Here is a 21134-nt window from a genome sequence, read left to right on the forward strand (position 1 = left end):
TACAGATGTACATACAGCATATCCAGTCAATATGATTTAAGGCAGAAACATGCACAGGAAAAATAGAAGAAAAACAAATCATGCAGTTGTAATTAACATACCTGGCAGTGACACCTGTTGCTTTCCATGATAAGAAATCTGGAAGATCAAAGAAGTAGCCTGCCTTTTCCCAGCAAGACTCTCTCAAGTTCTGAAAAAATTTAAAAAGAGATAGACGTGAATTGCAATCATGGTCTGCCTTTATTTTTAAAAACAAATTCTAAGTCAGCTGCCAGTTACCTAAAAAAAACCCCAATATTTTTTCCTATTGTAAAACTCTGATGATGCTGTTCTTCAACCTGTGACTACTCCACTGACTTTAAAATGATTTTCTGGCTACAGTACTGGGTCTTTCCACTTGCTGGAGGGTGCTAATGAAAATGCAGTTTTCCCAAATTCGGGTTTACAGAGGCATCCTTTTCAAAATGACAGTGTGAAGCCTTCACCTGCTAAAATTAACGGCAATTTCCACTTTGGAGCTCCACTATATCAGTCTCCTTTTAAGTTCAAAATGCAAGAAGAAAATAAAATAAATCAAGTGCAATAACCAAGGCAAGTTCTAGCAGGAGTGTGGTCCCTGCTCACCCAGGACTGTAGCATGGCATTGCCAAATTACTAAAGACCTCTCCACCAGGATCGATAGTCTACAGAGAGCCCCAAACTGTAGTCTGTGGAGCACTAGTGGACCACAGATCACTTGCTGGTGATCTGCAGAGAGGCTGCTGTTCTCTGTGTTACCAGCTTCTAAATTTAAGAAGATGACTTCTAAAATTAACAAAATATTTTCTCAATATTACTTTTCCATGTAAGCAATCATTGTACTTGCCATCAAGATGTCAAACGATAAAGAATGGGAGAGGATGTGGTCTGGACAATTGTGAGTGGGAAGGGATTTTCCCAAGAGTTGTTCTCTATTAAGATGTGGTATATTACTATGAAAAAAGTGCAAGAATCACTGGCCTACAATACATAATGGCCCTGACAAGCGGCCACTTATCAATCTATCAAATTCTAAGTAACACAGTAACAAAACCATTACCAGGTTTCAGAGTAGCAGCCGTGTTAGTCTGTATCTGCAAAAAGAAAAGGAGTACTTGTGGCACCTTAGAGATCAACAAATTTAATTTGAGCATAAGCTTTCGTGAGCTACATCCGATGAAGTGAGCTGTAGCTCACGAACGCTTATGCTCAAATAAAATTGGTTAGTCTCTAAGGTGCCACAAGTCCTCCTTTTCTTTTTGCAAAACCATTACCATAACTTACTGCTGCCAAACCTAAGTGTTCAAAAATCATGAGTCAGGCCTTCAAAAATCGTGAGTTGGCTTTAAACAACAAAATCCCACAAGTTTTTTTTTTAAAAAATTAAATTGTGGGTCTTTTTGTTTGCTTCTTTCTTTTTGAGCCTTTTTGTCTAAAAACAGGAGGACTTGAAAATTACTTTTTTTTTTAAATGACAGCTGAGATTCTCATGTAATTACATGACTCCAGGAACTGGGACTGTATGTAAAACATTAATTATTAGGAGACTCACAATAAAATCATGAGAGCGGTAGAAAGTGATAATGCTGAAGAAATAGTCATATGCAGGTAGACTTAGAGGCTTAGGGTGCTGCAGGATGGCCAGAGGTGCTTTGACAGAGCTTCATGGAGATGTTTCAATAACCGTACCTTCACTATGCTTAACTTTTAGGAGTCCCATGCACCTTCAAAAATGTAGTAAAGCATAAATACCAATAGTAATAAATATAATTACCATTTTATTATTTGTATTACAGTAGCTTCCAGCTTCCCCAAACAGGATCGGGACCCAACTGTACTAGGCATGTACAAATATAGTAAAAGATAGTCCCTGTTCCAGAGAGCTTATACTCTAAATAAATATAAAAAGCACTTCCAATTTAACTAACTGTGTGTTCAGCACAGTACAGTACTATAAACTTTTGACTCTGTTTGTTATGTGATTGCAAATTTTAAGTCCCAAAAAGTTATTGGGTGGAGTCTGTAAGGCCAATAGTTTAGGAAAATGTCATTTCAGAAACTAAGATGTAGCCAGGTAAACAATGAAAACAAGACCATCATTTTGGTTCTGGATCATCCAAAGAATCCATCTCCATGTTCTCGGAGGTTTCAACTCTTTAGAAGTCACAGAAAGTACTGTACTCCTATTGAGGCCTGAAAACAAAAGCTTCAATCACTGCCTTTACTTATAAAAAGCACTAGTGTTGGATGCCTATTTCAGACCACTTTCCACCCGGACATGTATGGCTGCTAGTCATTAACTGTGCATTTGCCTCCACGGCAATTTGGCCCTTTATATTTTAATTCAAAAGGCTAGTCAGCCTGGCTGTTTTGACAGTATAAACCCTGAGCTACTGGTAAAAGTAGGATTTCTATCTGGTAATCTTGGGTTTATGAAAACAGACACCAGGCTAGGATTAATCATGTAACTCGAACAAACCCAGCTATTCAGCAAAGATAGTCAGTGAACCATGATTTCATTATTTCATGAATCTCCAAAAAGTTACAAGTTAGCAACCCTATGGTATGGTGTTTCATGAGTGTCCAAATGATTCATCCTTTGTCATGCTGATGCTATATCATTACTAGCTAGCACAGACAAAAATCAAATCATGCCCCGATGCATTTTTTAAATGAGTATAAACATCTCCATATTCTCTACACTTGTTGAAATTCACTATTTGATTTTCACTCCCAGTCAAGGAATCCACCACCACATTAAAAGCAGCATGGAAAAGTCCCAAGCACATTCTCAATGCCATATTCATATCCTGCGACTCATCCTCTAAACTCACGTTTAAAGAAAATAAATTCAGTCTCTGTGTTTTCCTGGGGCCTCTCTAAAGTCTCCTCCACTCATTTTACCTTTCTTCATGCCAAAACCATAAACTACAGTTAATCCTCTTTCTGAGACTGTCACCGAGGAGCCTATAGACACCATTCCTGAAACAGCTTGCGGGGACACATTTGAACAATATGAAGTTAGCTCCTCCCTCGAGTGTTTACCTTGCCGCCTCTGAAGCATTCTTAACACTCTGTGGGAAGCAGAGTGAGAGAGAGATTGGGAAAACAGATCAAACCTAGCTCTTTGGTACAGCAATAGCGCACTGCCGCTGTGTCTACACACCAGCTTCCATCTTTGAAACAAGAGTCCCATGTCTCTTTCTTTAAAAAACAGTTTTTCAAATGGAAAATGATGGACTGATATCCATGGCAATAAAGACTAGAGTCTACTATTTATCCACAGAACAAATGCAGTAGTCAAAGCTTCCTCACACTGCCTTGCCAGCATGCTTCAGCCTTGACTTGGAGGGTTTGCTTGTCAAGGTGTGTGGATAGTTCTGAATTGAGTTAATTTGTCCCTGGTGAATGTTTGCTTTTTAATGCTGACGAGTATGTTATGTTTAAGTATCAAGTGAACATCAGGGGACCTAGAGCTCTTGCACAGGGGCATCGTTTTTACTATTACTTAAGCATAAAATCAATAAAATAGGCTACCAAATACTGGATGGCACTGACTCTGAGCCATTACCAATATGGCTAGCATTTGAAACAGTGATCTAATGGTGAAAGGCTTTGTATCTCATATCCCATTACCACCCACCTGTGTCATTAGAACTCCAATGGCCCCGGGACTGATTAGAGGTGGGCCAGAAGCAAAAATCCCAGGTTCAAACCAGGATATCGATCTAAATTCCTTGGCAGCCCACCATCTCTCAAAGTGGGCTGTATCAAAGGCCCAATAACGCTTCCTCAGCTCTCATCCCCTAATGCCCCTACTCTACTTGTGCTACACTGATGACATCTTCATCATATGGACCCATGGAAAAGAAGCCCTTGAGGAATTCCACCATGATTTCAACAATTTTCATCCCACCATCAACCTCAGCCTGGACCAGTCCACACAAGAGATCCACTTCTTGGACACTACAGTGCAAATAAACGATGGTCACATAAACATCACCCTATACCGGAAACCTACTGACCGCTATTCCTACCTATATGCCTCCAGCTTTCATCCAGACCCCACCACACGATCCATTGTCTACAGCCAAGCTCTACGATACAACCGCATTTGCTCCAACCCCTCAGACAGAGACAAACACCGACAAGATCTCTATCAAGCATTCTTACAACTGCAATACCCACCTACGGAAGTGAAGAAACAGATTGACAGAGCCAGAAGAGTACCCAGAAGTCACTTACTACAGGACAGGCCCAACAAAGAAAATAACAGAACTCCACTAGCCGTCACCTTCAGCCCCCAACTAAAACCCCTCCAATGCATCATCAAGGATCTACAACCTATCCTGAAGAAGGACGACCCATCACTCTCACAGATCTTGAGAGACAGGCCAGTCCTCGCTTACAGACAGCCCCCAAACCTGAAGCAAATACTCACCAGCAACCACACACCACACAACAGAACCACTAACCCAGGAACCTATCCTTGCAACAAAGCCCAATGCCAACTGTGTCCACATATCTATTCAGGGGACACCATCACAGGGCCTAATCACATCAGCCACACTATCAGAGGTTCGTTCACCTGCACATTTACCAATGTGATATATGCCATCATGTGCCAGCAATGCCCCTCTGCCATGTATATTGGTCAAACTCTCTCTACGTAAAAGAATAAATGGACACAAATCAGAAGTCAAGAATTATAACATTCAAAAACCAGTCGGAGAACACTTCAATCTCTCTGGTCACGCGATTACACACCTAAAAGTTGCAATTCTTCAACAAAAAACTTCAAAAACAGACTCCAATGAAAGACTGCTGAATTGGAATTCATTTGCAAACTGGATACTATTAACTTAGGCTTGAATAAAGACTGGGAGTGGATGGGTCATTACACAGAGTAAAACTATTTCCCCATGTTTATTCCCCCCTCCACCCTCCACTGTTCCTCAGACATTCTTGCCCACCTTGATTATCACCACAAAAGGTTCTCCCCACCCCCCGCTCTCCTGCTGGTAATAGCTCACCTTAAGTGATCACTCTCTTTACAGTGTGTACGGTAACACCCATTGTTTCCTGTTCTCTATGTATATAAATCTCCCCACTGTATTTTCCACTGAATGCATCCGATGAAGTGAGCTGTAGCTCACGAAAGCTTATGCTCAAATAAATTTGTTCGTCTAAGGTGCCACAAGTCCTCCTTTTCTTTTTGCGGATACAGACTAACAAGGCTGCTACTCTGAAAGGTTTGAATGGTTCACTGCTGTGTGTTCCCTTCTCCATTTAGCTAGTTATTGCAAGCCAAGGGTGAACAGAGGGAATAATAGGTCAAAAAGGAAGAACTGAACAGTAACATATAGTGAGCTCCTTGGGCAATCAGCCAGAAAAAGTAAAAGAAGAATGATTCAACCATCAGCCTTTGGTCATTAATTGCAAAGGAATTATACCCTGGCAGTTTGCTCTATGAGGTGATTCTTGTTAAAGGGAAGATCTTCTTTGCCTGTAATCCCCATACAATAAATGAGGTGTGAAAGAGACAACTTAGACTAGATGCGTTTCATTTGGACATAATTACAAAAGAAACACCTCCTCCCAATCCACCCCTACTCTGAACCAGAATGTGCTACAGCACCACTGATTAAATGGGGTGAATATTTTTTAGAAATAATCGAAATGAAATGTTATTAATCTAACGAAAAACATAACAACCGTCCTTTTGGTTTTTGGCACAATCCACAGCAAAATATTCCATCCAGAAATTAATGAATATGGAATTTTCTTCTGCTACCTCTGAAAAGAATAAATGCATAACACAAAAATTCTGGAGCCGGCCAAACACTGCAAACAAGTTTCACTCCAACTTTTACATTAATTTGTTTTGTTCACTTCCACAAACATTTATTCTGTTGAGTTTTGCTGACATAAATATTTGCAGCAAGCGAAATTCAAAGTTGCAAACATAAGTATTCATAGAAACCAAATTTTAAATTTGCATGCATGCATATCCATCCCAGAAGAACTTGTGCACTCATCCAATCAGGGAACAGAAACAATACCATGCAATTTAGCTGACGAAGCACAACTAACCGACACAGCTTGAATAGTGAAACCTCACAGAGTAGTAAAAAAGAAAAAGAAGTACCTGTGGCACCTTAGAGACTAACCAATTTATTTGAGCATAAGCTTTCGTGAGCTACAGCTCACTTCATAGGATGCATTCAGTGGAAAGTATAAAAGATCTTTTTATACACACAAAGCATGAAAAAATGGGTGTTTACCACTATAAAAGGTTTTCTCTCCCCCCACCCCACTCTTCTGTTGGTAATAGTTTATCTAAAGAGATCACTCTCCTTACAATGTGTATGATAATCAAGGTGGGTCATTTCCAGCACAAATCCAGGGTTTAACAAGAACATCTGGCGGGGGAGGGGGCTAGGAAAAAACAAGGGGAAATAGGTTACCTTGCATAATGACTTAGCCACTCCCAGTCTCTATTCAAGCCTAAGTTAATTGTATCCAATTTGCAAATGAATTCCAATTCAACAGTCCCTCACTGTAGTCTGGTTTTGAAGTTTTTCTGTTGTAATATCGCAACTTTCATGTCTGTAATCGCGTGACCAGAGAGATTGAAGTGTTCTCTGACTGGTTTATGAATATTATAATTCTTGACATCTGATTTGTGTCCATTTATTCTTTTACGTAGAGACTGTCCAGTTTGACCAATGTACATGGCAGAGGGGCATTGCTGGCACATGATGGCATACATCACATTGGTGGATGTGCAGGTGAACGAGCCTCTGATAGTGTGGCTTATGTTATTAGGCCCTGTGATGGTGTCCCCTGAATAGCTATGTGAGCACAGTTGGCAACGGACTTTGTTGCAAGGATAGGGTCCTGGGTTAGTGGTTCTGTTGTGTGGTATGTGGTTGCTGGTGAGTATTTACTTCAGGTTGGGGGGCTGTCTGTAGGCAAGGACTGGCCTGTCTCCCAAGATTTGTGAGAGTGTTGGATCATCCTTCAGGATAGGTTGTAGATCATTAGTAATGCGTTGGAGGGGTTTTAGTTGGGGGCTGAAGGTGACTGCTAGTGGCGTTCTGTTATTTTCTTTGTTAGGCCTGTCCTGTAGTAGGTGACTTCTGGGAACTCTTCTGGCTCTATCAATCTGTTTCTTCACTTCTGCAGGTGGGTATTGCATCAATATAGCGCAAGTAGAGTAGGGGCGTTAGGGGACGAGAGCTGAGGTAGCATTGTTCTAAGTCAGCCATAAAAATGTTGCCATACTATGGGGCCATGCGGGTACCCATAGCAGTGCCGCTGATTTGAAGGTATACATTGTCCCCAAATGTAAAATAGTTATGGGTAAGGACAAGGTCACAAAGTTCAGCCACCAGGTTAGCTGTGACATTATCGGGGATAGTGTTCTTGACAGTTTGTAGTCCATCTTTGTGTGGAATGTTGGTGTAGAGGGCTTCTACATCCATAGTGGCCAGGATGGTGTTTTCAGGAAGATCACCGATGGAGTGTAGTTTCCTCAGGAAGTCAGTGGTGTCTCAAAGGTAGCTGGGAGTGCTGGTAGCATAGGGCCTGAGGAGGGAGTCTACATAGCCAGACAATCCTACTGTCAGGGTGCCAATGCCTGAGATGATGGGGCACCCAGGATTTCCAGGTTTATGGATCTTGGGTAGTAGATAGAATATCCCAGGTTGGGGTTCCAGGGGTGTGTCTGTGCGGATTTGATCTTGTGCTTTTTCAGGGAGTTTCTTGAGCAAATTCTGTAGTTTCTTTTGGTAACTCTCAGTGGGATCAGAGGGTAATGGCTTGTAGAAAGTGGTGTTGGAGAGGTGCCGAGCAGCCTCTTGTTCATATTCCGACCTATTCATGATGACAACAGCACCTCCTTTGTCAGCCTTTTTGATTATGATGTCAGAGTTGTTTCTGAGGCTGTGGATGGCATTGTGTTCTGTATGGCTGAGGTTATGGGGCAAGTGATGCTGCTTTTCCACAATTTTAGCCCGTGTACGTTGGCGGAAGCACTCTATGTAGAAGTCCAATCTGCTGTCTCGACCTTCAGGAGGAGTCCACCTAGAATCCTTCTTTTTGTAGTGTTGGTAGGGAGGTCTCTGTGGATTAGTATGTTGTTCAGAGGTGTGTTGGAAATATTCCTTGAGTCGGAGACGTCAAAAATAGGATTCTAGGTCACCACAGAACTGTATCATGTTCGTGGGGGTGGAGGGGCAGAAGGAGAGGTTGTTCGTGACCACTGCAGAGTTAAATAATGCAAGAACATTTGTCAAATACTTTTGAATAACGAGTAAATCTGAGGAAAGAGTCTGTTTTCAGACTGTCTGTAAGAAGAAGAAGAGGCTGATTTTAACCTTTAATGTGAATTAGGAATATAATCCAGGAATATTTATAGTACTTCCAATGAGATTTACATTTAGCGTTATCTCACTGACCTAATCAGAAGTTGTTTTGTCTTGTTTATCCATCATCTAAAAAAGCATTCTTGTATATTTCTGAAAGAAAATTACTCCTCTTTCTTCCCATTACTGTCTCATCCCTAATGCTCACAGCAAGCAAATTTCAAAGTCAAATGTGCAATTATTTATGGAAACCACATTTTAAAAATCACATGACAACCCTAGAGACTGAACTCTTGTTTACAACAGAACAGGTGCTGCATAGGCAAGAGACAAGTGAAGTGCCCCACAATCCCCTACAAATTTGTTTACACCATGTTCTACCAAGGCCACTCTATGGGTTTGGAGTAGTTCAGTCTGATTGCCCATTCATTCCGTGGCCAGGCAGCTGAGACTCAAACAAAGGTTTCATTTCATCCCTTATGTGGTCTTGGTTTTGTGACATGGACACCTGCTTGCTGGGAACTTGGTCAAGACCCCCCACAAATAATTCCACACAGACTACCAGCCATCAGATGGTGAAGTCATTCAGTTGCTACTAAAATAGACTGCATTTGAACCTGCGATCTAGAAGTGAGAGGTCCTATACTGCATTACCAGACTCACCCAGAGCCTCAGTGATTCAACTTCTTGTTAATTCTTTTTCTTGTTTCCCCCTTTTTCTTTGTTCCAAGTGAAAGCATGGACTACAGTAGGAGGGAGAGCATGGGCTATGAAGAACTCTGAATATGAAAATGGAAGTTTGAGAGGAAAACAAAACCCACAAAATAAAAGAAAGCAAAAGAAGAGAGAGTAAAAAGGAGATGAACCAATTACGATTTGGAAGGAAGAATACAAGATAACCCTAGAAACAGCAACCCTAAACGTAATAGGAAACCAGCAAGAAGTAAGGATCATCAACTACTTCCCAAACTATGAAGTCATCTCATTCCTCTGGGTGAATGAGGTCATCTTCCACTTCTCCTCTTCTGAGTCAGAGACTGGATGTAGAAAAGTTCCATTAGATCATCTTATCCCACCCCCCACCACCAACCAATGCAGGATAAATTTGCTAAGGTATATTCTTGAGTGGTGCTTTTTCTTGTTTAGTTTTAAATTACTCAAGGGATGGGACTTCCGCCCCTTCCTTTGGGAGATATCATAACCACCTGAAAGCTAGTAATATTCAAAATTACTTGCTTTGAACTCTTCCTATCCAGGGACGTTATTTTTTTTTAATTCTACAATTAGGAGGGTGCAGGCCAAGCAACAATAAAGAAGTTTGCCACAGATTCCTCTGGAGTCTGCAGACAGGATCTGCTTGTATGGTTTCCTAAGGTAGCAGATGGTCAGATTAACATAACAGAAAGGAAAAGGTGAATAATTTGGATTCTTTTATAATATACACAAGGAATCTGCAGTTCATATGCAGTAAGAAGATGATGGCCCACAACATCAAGCTTTTAATCCAACTCTACTCAAACAGTATCTCATGTAAACCAATCTCCTAATTTATCATCTAAACAAAATAACTATGCTGACAATTGTGTCCAACTAATTATTCTTTCTGGTACTGGCAAATATTTCTCGCCCAGTGGTAGAGCAAAAGCTTTGGAATGCAGAGTGTCATGTGTTATATCAGAGCTGAATTAGCATCTCCACATGGAACTAGGGAAAAATCAATCTTGAATGTCAATCAATTCAGCGAATCTTTGTAGTTCTTCCAATACTTCATATTTTTGAGCAGCGGATATACAGTACCTTTCTCTATATCTTCTTAGAGCTTCCTTTTATACTGCCATAATATACAAGATGTACTTTGCCATTGAGTTTATGCTCCTCTGATTCATTCTTGAGCCAAAGGAGGTCTGACAGAATTGTAAATGGCATAAGAGGTCTGATAAAATGGAAAAATAGTATAGGAGGACAGAATACTATACTGGCTTTAGAGCCCTAATCCTAAACAGACAACTCTTTGGGAAATACATACTATTATAAAGACATCACCTCTTGCACTGCTAAGTACCAGTGCTTTTGCAGCCTCAGAAAATGTTCCAGTTAAAGCCAAGATTGGTATGTTGCCCAGAGGATGGTGGTATAGCATTCCAGTACACTACCAAACATCACAGACTTGTACAGGCATGGAAGATGTACATGCTAGGACCAGTGAGTTAGTGTTTTGCTACAGGAATCAGTATTTAGGGCACAGACATTAACAAATGTAACAAAAGAAATGTTGATCTGAACCCGTGATATAACAAAGCAGCCTTCCAAGGTATTCATTGTCTTAGTGCTCTTGAGAGAAAACTTTTGATATATTAACCTTCTTTTTGGAGTTAAAGGATGAATACAAAATAATTTCACTGATTCACCGCACCTTTTAAATACTCTTGCTGTCCTGGATACGAATGGGACAGCCTGCATCTCAACCACAGAAAAGTTTGCTTTCCTTTGATGTGTTCAGTATTCCCATTCCCAAGCATTCAAAAATCATGAGTCAGGCTCCCACAATCATGAGAATGGTTATAAAAATCATGAGGTTTGGTTTTTGTTGGTTTTTTTTATTATTATTTTTTGTTTTTAAAGAAAAATAACTTTTGGCTTCTTTTATTCGTCTTCAGAAGCTGGAGTGTTTAGGTGTCAGGATTTCAAGATTTTACTCCACAACCATAACGGCTAGAAACTTACTTTATTTTTAAAAATGAAAGATGACATTCTCATGAATCACAAATTCAGGATTTGGCACTTTATGAAAAGCAATAACTATTGGGAGAGTTGGCAACGCTGTTAATGTTCCTAAATACTATCTTAATAGCATGTGAGGGGTGGGGTGGGGCCCATGGGACAACATTAATAGAAAAAACAGAATATATGCCATTGCAGTATTTTTCAAAGACAACTATTTATACCTAGGCCAGCCAGAATAGATCATTTCCCTTAATCTCACTTAAACCACAAAATAGAATATGTTTTACTTTTTGATTCTGGAGAGTTGTCCAAGTCTGACCCTATTCCAGGACAAAAAGAAATTAGGGGTGACATGGGAATGCGCTGGCATCAGTAACAGAAAACACAACCAAAATGCAACCTGCAATGGAGCATGAGCTACAGAAATTAGAAGTCGTAAAGAAAATGTTTCCTTATGCTGAAAGTGCAGCCAATGGAAACTTTTCACCAATGACTAACCTTATGGATCGCCAGTATGTGTTCTGTGCAATGCTATGCCAATATTGCAAGAAAATTTCTGCAGTGCAACAAGAGATTTGGTGCAAAGAGTAGCAAATCCTTGTCCCACTCACGTGGATGTGAACTTTGCCATTCACACAATGGGAATAGAGATTTGGTCCCTCTATTAGGCTCATATTATACTTGACCTGTTCCAGGATATAAGGTGTCCCTCGAATGCAGCACCCAAGTAAACGCCAGGCAGATTTGCGGACCCTCTGCTCTGAGGAGCACAGGGACTGCTCCTTCCCATCCTTCTGGGGATGCACAACATGCACCACAAAGGGCAGAGATGGACAAGGAGAAGGAGGCAGGCACATCTCTGCCTCCTTATGCACTTCCCAGTGGCCACCACGTGTGGGAATAATTAGCAGCATCTCATAAAGAGATGTAGCAACATGTGAGCAGCATTTGAATGTCCTGCCATTCAAGTAGGCATTCATTCTGCAGAATCCCCAGGGCTGCATGGCTTCACATGGCCCTTATTATTAGGTGGACTGGATGGAACTTCCCAGCCCTTTGTGAATAATGAACAGAGTTCCACCTTACAAAGATATCCATCTTCTAATACATCAGCTGAAGGAGCCCTGCAGTTGTAAAGAACTTCAGAGATTTGTTCATCTTGCCACCACATGAAGAGAAAGTCCTGTGTTACCGCACTCCAGTGAAGATCATCCACAAGATTTTAGCATCTAATTTTTTCAATAGGGGTCTGACAAAGTCATGTGCTAATTATATTCTGTTCCTTCATTGTTAGTGACTGGGTTGTGCCCCAGATGATGTTACACAGAGACAGCATCATCTGCACTGATGTACAGCACCTTGTTTATCCAGCAAATATTCTGAAGACATACACTTGCTGAGAGAAGACACTGAGGGAGGACAAAGAATGAGCAGCTAAGCACAGGCCATAAACAGCAGACGTTAGCACTGTCACAAGGAAACCCAAAGTGGAGAATAAGCCCAGAGAAGGAACAGCAGCAGCCTGAAGTAGAGATGTTTTTTGGTGCTTGAATCAAGAGGACAGTTGATATATTTTATCATTTTAAAGTAAAAAAAATCCCTATAAATCCCATTTTACAGAACTAGCCCAAGAACATAGGCTGGACTGCAGGAAAGACTTAGAAAAAAGTAAGTACAGTACTGTGCTTTCATGTTACTCTTGTCTTTATTTATTTATTTCCCTCTTCCCACTCCTATTTTCTCTCTCTCTCTAACAACAACTTAATTCCATTATTTCGAAAGCATCTGAGATAACCAGAGCTGGAGATGGGACACTAAATGGAGTGGGCTGGTCTTCCTTTTCTCTCAGTGCTTGGCTGACTGGTTCTCACTCACATGGTCAGGGTTTGATTGCCATATGTGGGGTTGGGAAGGAATATTCCTCTAGGTCAGATTGGCAGTGACCTTGGAGTTTTTTTGCCTGCCTCTACAGAGTGGGACACGGGTTTCTTGCCAGGATCATCTGGGTATAGCTCACTTAATCAATTCCCTGCCATTGCACGGCCCTCGGGCACTGGTGTGCCTTGGTCCCTCTTGTTCTCCACTAGTGGCACACAATAATTTTGTCTCCTAAGGGCTGTAATACTTTGGTCTACTTCTGGCTGTTGGGTTTAGTGTGCAGGGGGCTGGGTGGTGCTGGTGGCCTGTGATATACAGAAGGTCAGACTAAATAATCTGGTAGTCTCTTCTGGCCTTAAACTCTATGACTGTGACTCACTTCTTTATTCATTCTCTCTAACAACAACTTCATTCTCACCTCTCTGTTATTGATCCTTTCTATGACGTCTCCCCCCACCGCCACCACATTGCTCTTGTCCACAGTAGCTCCTGTCTGGTCCCATTTCACCTGTAGGGCTGCTCCTCCTTGCTGCCCTTCGTAATGGTGCTCCAGGAGGATTCAGGCTTTCGGAGTGGGGAGGGGGAATTTCTCTACTTTTTGGAAGTGACTGTTCCTCTTCCTCAGGGATCTTGGAGGACTCCTCCATGGCAGGGCAGTGCTGAGTGGCTCCTTTCTTCCTGCGGCAATCTTCTACTAACAGCTCCTTTGTTCACCAGCTGCTGGACCAGGGTGCCCATCTCGTCCTCCACCACTCTTCCTGAAGACTCAGATGCCAGCTGCTTCTCTGAGATTCTCACTGCTCCTCCCTCTGGCCTTCTCCTCTGAGGGTCCAGCAGGGTGTGCTGCTTCTCCTTGCAGCTTCCTCAGCAAGCAACTGTTAAATTCAAGGACCCTCCTCTCTGCTCTTTCAGTGAGCTCTGCCAGTCTGCTATTCCCCTGAGCACTTTCTAGCAACAGCCTATTGTGCAGCTGCTGGAGATACTGTCTGTCTTTTTTAATTGCATGGCGGCTCCATTTGGGTTACATATACCAAGTGTCAGGGTGTATGTAGCAGGGCAGCTGCCCCACTCTAGTAGGCAGGGGTTAAAAGCAGCCCTGGAGAGGGCTGTGGTTGGGAAAAGCAGTGAGAGCAGTTGAGTGAGTAGCTGACCTCAGCTGTGGCCAGCTCAATCAGAGCACAGTTGGCCCTGATAAGAGGGCTGTGGGCCAGGAGCTGAAGGAGTCTCACTCTAGTCCTGGAGTAGGAAGGGCTAGCTGCCTGAGAGCAAGGTAACTGAAGTAGAACAGTACTGGGGAAGGGCAAGAGGAGCTGGGGAGCTCCAGCCTGGTAAAACCCCAGGCTGCAGGCCTCGTGGAAGGCCTACAAAGCTACTGGGGCTACAGAGGTGCAACCTGGGAATAGGCAGAGGCAGCTGGACCTAACCCCTTGCCAATGATGAGTGGTCATTACAGACTGCAGTTTGCCCCAGTGAGCGGGGGCTAGATGATGACTGGCAGTAGCCACTGACGCAAGATGGGCTTAGAGGGTTGGGGGTTCTCCTGGGGAGGGGAGACCCAGAGTGTGAGGGTATTTCTGGGGCAGAACCCAGAGGTAAAGGGGCACTGGGGTCCAGGAAGGACATGGGGCCTGAGGCAGGCAAGACACAGGTCAGCAGAGGGCACTCTGGAGCTGGAGTTGAGCTAGGTCCCAAGACGACCAACAGGAGGCACCGCACCAGTCAGTCGTCACTTTGCTGCAGTGTAGCACACACAGCTAAACACCTAGTATGTGCCTGGAGGGGAGGAGTATCCATAGTCCGATAGAGACAGATCATGGGTCCCTGCCAGGATTGGTAGAAATCTTAAAGTGCTGAGAAATGGCTACACAACAGGGGAACAGACAGTCAAGATAATTTTAAGGCAATCAACGCAGCTACTTAACAGGCCTATGCCTGAAGCTGCTCTTGAGGCAGAACCATTTACCGGAGCAAGTGGTAACTTGTAAGGAAAGATTATTTCAGACTTCATGGAAGAAAAATAAGCAGCAATGGGGATTTAAAGAAGAAAAATAAACTACTTACAGCTGCAAGATACTTTAAAGAAATCTTGTTAGTAGTGTATTTGGTGCCAGTTAGTACTCATGAAAGTTGGAGACTAAAGGCACTGATCACAGCCATGCACACAAAGGGGGGCAGACTCTATGTAAACTTCCTCACACAGTTCTGCCAATACATCTCACTCCTACAGTGCCACACCCAGAACAATCCCTTCTGGTCCTCTTCTTAGCAAGGCTTAGGACCATCTTTTTAAAAAGAGACTCTAATTTCGTGCTCATAAAGTTCCCGGCTAGGCTACTGACCTTCTGTGTGTCCTGTGTGAATTACTTACAGCACAGTTGTACTCTGAAAAGTGTTGCTAAAAAAATGCACGCTGGGGATTCCAAGGCAGGCTGGCCCTCATACGATATTTTCTGAGTTAGGAAGAAAACAAATGCTTTTTCCTAACTGCTAGTCTTGCAGACTCACCCTAGGATCTGAAAGCCAAGCTTTGTTCTTTTTGGCTTGTGCATCAGTCCCAGTAAAAAACAAAAGCAAAACAAACAAAAAAAACCCTGCAATCAGAACTTAATTCTGTTCATGATGCATAAGCTCCATTAGAATCTAACTCTGCCATACCTGTGTCCGTTCTGCAGTGCTAACTGAAGTAAAAAAAATAAACCCTTATCTTTAATCAGAAAAGTCGATATGACTTTGAAACATGCAGAGAGAAGGTTAAGTCAAGTCCAATAGAGTCAGAAAACTACCTGTAAAATCTGCATTTTACTTTCTTTGTGCCACACTTTACTCATCTATAAAATATTAATTCTTACCTCACTCTGAAGAATATTGTGAGGCTCAATTGATGTTTGTAAAGCACTTGAAGATATTTCAATCAATGGCACCATATACGGTTATGTGCAAATTATTATTATTCTAGTTTAGTGGTTTTGCAAAGTTAGGATATAATTCAATCCAATGCAACAGACCTGCACAAAGGCTGTACCGCACTCTTATAAGGACTACAGTGGGTCTTCAGTGGTGCAGAGGATTGCTACTGGCCCACTGAACAGGGGTGAATTTCACTTTTACTGAGGGCTAGAATGAGCCTTTGTTTTTAGCCCCAAACATGCAGCAGTATGTAGCTGTACCACTGCAAACAGCCCTGTGACAGAATTGTGATTCAGTTACAATTTCTTCCATGCTCCCACATTGTGTGTATGCGTGCACACATATGTGTATGTGTTAATTTGCATCACCCTTTTACTACATGCAAAATAGTCCTCAGCGGCTGGTGTGCTGGGCTGCTTCAAGACTTTCCTAAAGAATAATGCAAATATCAAACTATAAAATGACCAGCTATATGTTACTCATGGCTCAGAAATGGGAAGTATTTAATAGGTGGATATTCATGTTTCACTTCAGCATCCACAAACATTAATTATCTTCTATTAACATTAATCTGTCAGTATCTGCTTCTGCCAGTTAGCTCCCTTGACCTTCCCCAGTCTGCACCTTGTTACTATATGATGTTTCATGTTTTTAAAGAGAAGAAACATCAGCTGTTCGAAGCTGACAGAACATAATTTACATTTGGCCTTCATTAAGACTACAGTAAGCATCATTGAGACCAAATGTAAAAAGCCAGATTGGTGAAGGTTATGAAAAATTCAGGTGGGAAGCATTTTTTCTTTTATCTGACAGTTATTATTAAGAAGCCATATGTCAACCTACAACACATAAAATTTAAGCATAAGAGACAGCATTAGAATTCTGCATTATGAATAGAGTGTCTTCCTCCTACAGATGGGCTACTTACTACAGATGGGACTGAACTGGTTAGGTGCTTTTTTGGAGGCCTGAAAGCGTGTTTAGGATTTTGACTGAGTTCTGTACTCGTGACCAAAGCCGTCTTGAATCATTTCACTCCTGAAATGATTTCATTTCACATCCTTGTGGCTAGGCAGTTCCATTTTGAGACAATGCTGATTGCAGATCCCTCTCAGAAATATCACAGACACCACTTGAGAGTAAATACAACCATGGCATCTGGAGTAGGCAGGGTACCCAAGTAATTAAAGCCTCATCTATTTCCAATCCCTATTAATCCGTAAGCCAACTACATACGCCTGTCTTCCTTTTACAAAATGGATAGCCAAAACATCTTACCCCAAAACAGCATAACAGAGCCATATGACAGGTTCTAAACTGAAAATATCAAATTACCTCACACAAACAAAAATTTAGAAGCAGTCCATGAAAAAAGGGAAGCTCTTAAGGTGGGATTTTCAAAAGCACTCGAAGTTTGCCTCCCTCAGTTCCCACCACACTCAATGATGAAACACTCATTGCCTTCAGCAGGAGCAGTGTTCGGCCAACACTGAGTGTTGTTGTTTTTTTTAAATCTCATTCTTAAAATGTTAACAGTGTCAAAGACTTCAACCATCAGCCAGAAATCTGTCACAATCTAAAACATACTCACTTCTTTCATCCACAGCAATTTAGGTGGCTGCATTTCTACAGACATCACTCCCCCAACATAGCTCAAAACACTGTGTTGAGTTCCATTGATTCTGTCCACTTGACTGGCTGCACGATGGTCCATCCACAGAATGATGTTTCTTTTACATTCTCCTTACAAAAATAAAAACAAAGACAGACAAATATTTTCGTCTTGGTTAAATCCTTCCTTAATATTATACGTTCCCAGGTGCCAAGCCACTTGGCAATATCACTTAAGAGCATAGAATTTGAGTACCGCTCTCTGAAATAATACCAGGTGATATTCATTTAGGATGAATTCTTGGCTCCACTGAAGCCAATTTTCAGACATGCTGAGAAACCACAACCCAAATTGAAGTAAATGGGAGTAACAGGTGCTCAGGACCTCTGGAAAATCAGCCTGTAATAATAGGACCTTTCACCCCAAGAACCAAAATCACATGACAAAGTGTATTACTTTATTTATTTACATATAAAAATATACAAAGATGCCTACATTCCCTAACATTATTAAAATCCCAGCAACACTAAAGTAGTCATTTCACAAGAACTCATGTTTAGAATTCAAAATGACCCTGACAAATTAGAGAATTGGTCAGAAAGCAACAAGATAAAATTCAATAAAGACACAAGTGCAAAGTACTTCACTTAGGAAGGGAAACTCAAACGCATAACTACAAAATGGTGAATAGCAGGCAGGTATTCGTATTGCTGAAAAGGATCTGGGAGGTATAGTGGATCACAAATGAAATATGAGTCAACAACATGATGCAGCCGCGAAAAAGGCTAATCGCATTCTGGGTTTTATTAGTAGGAGTGTCATATGTGAGCCACGGGGGATAACTGTCCCACTGTACTCTGCACAGGTCAGTCGTCAGATGGAGTACTCGGTCTCATTCTGGATGCCACATGTTAGGAAAGTTGTGGACAAATCAGAGAGAGTCCAGAAAAGAGAAAAAACATGATAAAAGGTTTAGAAAATCTGACCTATGAGGAAAGGTTACAAAAACTGAGCATGTTAGTCTTGAGAAAAGAAAAGCTGATAGTAGTCTTCAAATCTGTCGAGAGAGGTTATAAAGAGGACTGTGATAATTGTTCTCCATATCCATTGAAGGTAGGACAAGTAGTACTGAGCTTAATCTGCAGCATGGGAGATTTAGGTTAGATGTTAAGAAAATCTTTCTAACTATAAGGATAGTTAAGGATTGCAATAGGCTTCCAACTGAGATTGCAGAATCCCAGTCGTTAGAGATTTATAAGAACAGGTTAGACAAACACTTGTCAGGGATGGTTCAAGTATACTCTTTCCTGCCTCAGTGCTGGGGGCTGGGCTAGATGACCTCTCAAGATCCCTTCCAGCCCTACATTTCTATGATTCTATAACTCAGCTAGACACTGACAAAGACTCTTTCCCAATGCTTCATTATTGGGAGAAGGCTACTCAAAAAAAATATGAGAGATAATTTGCTGAAATGCATTCACTTTGGAGATGGATAGTAACACCTGTGGCAAGACTACAAACACTTTAGAACAAGAAGTGAAGAATACCTTATCTAAATCAACCTACTGAGGGCACGTTAGATGAGCAAAAGGTAATAATCCAACACTCCCAGCTTCTATCAGTTGCTGATACCATTATATGTTCAGGTGCGTGGCCACTGATCTGTACTTGATCCCCAAAGTGCAGTCTAAGGAGAGCCACAAATGTGATGCACATTAATATTCCTGACATAAATTCAAATGAACGTTAAAACTGAGACTGGCTGAAAAATGCCCTGGAGCCCCACAGGCAGGTACAAACATTAGAGAATTCCATGAATTATATACTTTTTATTTGAGGACAAAATTCTGTGCAGTCACAAAACCTATTTTGCTTTTGCCCCCCTCCTGGAAACTCAAAGTGAATAACAAGTGGGAATCAAATTTGAGTTAGGGATGGTGTGACGAAGTGGGACTCTTCTTAATGTTTCCTCTGAATAGTGTGGGGGTGCCTCAGTTTCCCCTAGGCAGTTCTTAAGTATCTAGGTGGTGGGGTAAGGGTGTATGATCATTGCAGAGCCCTAGAGGGCCGGTGTGTGCAGGAGTCTGGACACAGAGAATGGCCGACACCCTGTTTCCTGGCAACTGATGGCCTGGGTCCTTCCCTTTTGCGAGGTGAGAGCTAAAGGGTTGGAGAACAAAGGAAGCAGGTGACCACCTGGCCCGGGAAAGGAACAAAGCCCAGAGGAGGAGGGGCTGGAGGGAGTTTCAGTTGGGGGCTGGCTGGGACATGGAGTGAAGTGCAGACGGGGTTGTCTGGCTCACTGCCCCCCAGAATGGACCCAGCTGAGGGGTCCCGTTCTCTGCACCTGCAAGCTCTGTTTTAGACCATGTTCCTGTCGTCTAATAAACCTTCTGTTTTACTGGCTGGCTGAGAGTCACGTCTGACTGCGAAGTTGGGGTGCAGGACCCTCTGGCTTCCCCAGGAGCCCTGCCTGAGCGGACTCGCTGGGGGGAAGCACACGGAGGGGCAGAGGATGCTGAATGCTCCGAGGTCAGACCCAGGAAGGTGGAAGCTGTGTGAGCTGTGTGTCCTGAAGACAGGCTGCTCACAGAAAGGCGACTACCCCAGAGTCCTGACTGGCTTCATGGGGAGCAGTTCCAGAGCATCGCCCAGGGACTCCGTGACAGATGGCCAAAAAAGAGCTGAGATACAGGCTGGAACAGCCACAAATGATCTGGGACACACGCACAACTAGGCTAAAATTTAGCAGCAGAGATTTTAGGGCAAAGGAGCTATTTTGACAAAGGTAAAAGGGGTGACTAATAGGTCTTAGAGTAGAAAGGGACTATTGTGGCTGTGACTATACTTATTGATTGATGTACATATCAAATCTTAATTAAGAATTCACAAACTACCTTCATTACCCAGATCTGCTTGTGCTGATTCTTCTGAAACAATTTATTCAGAAATGAGTGGAAAATTAAAATTCTAAAAAGGAGGGTGCTGACCGTTAGCTGTGGTGGCATAGGGGCTCAACATACTACTTCGCTAATCTAACAGGCTCTTTACTCCTAAAACGTTTGACATTGAATTAGCCAGAAATAGTATCTCCGCCTCACAAGTGCGGAAGATGCCCAGGCAAAGCCTTCTGCTTCCTACACCACCGTGGCGGGCCCCGACAGTAACTCCTAACCTAAACAGCTAAAATGTGTTAGTAGTACATACTCGGTTCTCCTTGAAAGCCGTCATTTACGTGTATTTAAAAATCAGTGGTTAGTTCAGTTGCAGGGGGGAGGGGAGGGGAACTTGTTTAGAACAAAGAAGTTGTTTAGAACCTAGCTTTCTCTTAGGAATAAATCGTATATCAGAGGAGAGCTGTGTGAATGCTCTATCAGGATGCCTGGTATTGATCCAAACCCTAAGGGTATGTTTAAACAGCAACTAGACTCCCGTGGCTGGCCCGTGCTAGCCAACTTGGGCTCGGGCTTCGGGGCTGTTTCATTGCTCTGTAGGCTTCTGGGCTGGCTCCTGAGCTCTAGGGGACGCTGCAGCGAGGGAAGGAACCGGAGCCCTGGCACTAGCCAGAGCCAAGAAGTCTACACTGCAATGAAAGAGCCCCGCAGCCCGAACCCTGCGAGCCCAAG

At 42.4% G+C, this 21134-nt stretch overlaps 1 protein-coding gene across 7 annotated transcripts in view; it reads right to left on the minus strand.

The window, feature by feature from the left end:
* Nucleotides 1-21134, minus strand: part of FGGY (FGGY carbohydrate kinase domain containing) — a 191600-nt gene that overhangs the window by 150221 nt on the left and 20245 nt on the right. For all 7 annotated transcript variants that reach the window (XR_014712657.1, XM_084636725.1, XM_084636724.1 and 4 more), the window contains 2 exons: nt 17488-17639; nt 102-190 (listed from right to left, as the gene is read on the minus strand). Coding sequence is in view for 6 of the 7 variants with exons in the window: in XM_084636725.1 (XP_084492851.1) it covers nt 102-190; nt 17488-17639 (241 nt within the window). In the remaining variant the exon portion in view is untranslated. The remainder of the gene's footprint in view (nt 1-101; nt 191-17487; nt 17640-21134) is intronic.

The sequence above is a fragment of the Lepidochelys olivacea genome, assembly GCF_965140295.1.
Source record: "Lepidochelys olivacea isolate rLepOli2 genome assembly, chromosome: 8".
NCBI lineage: Eukaryota > Metazoa > Chordata > Testudines > Cheloniidae > Lepidochelys > Lepidochelys olivacea.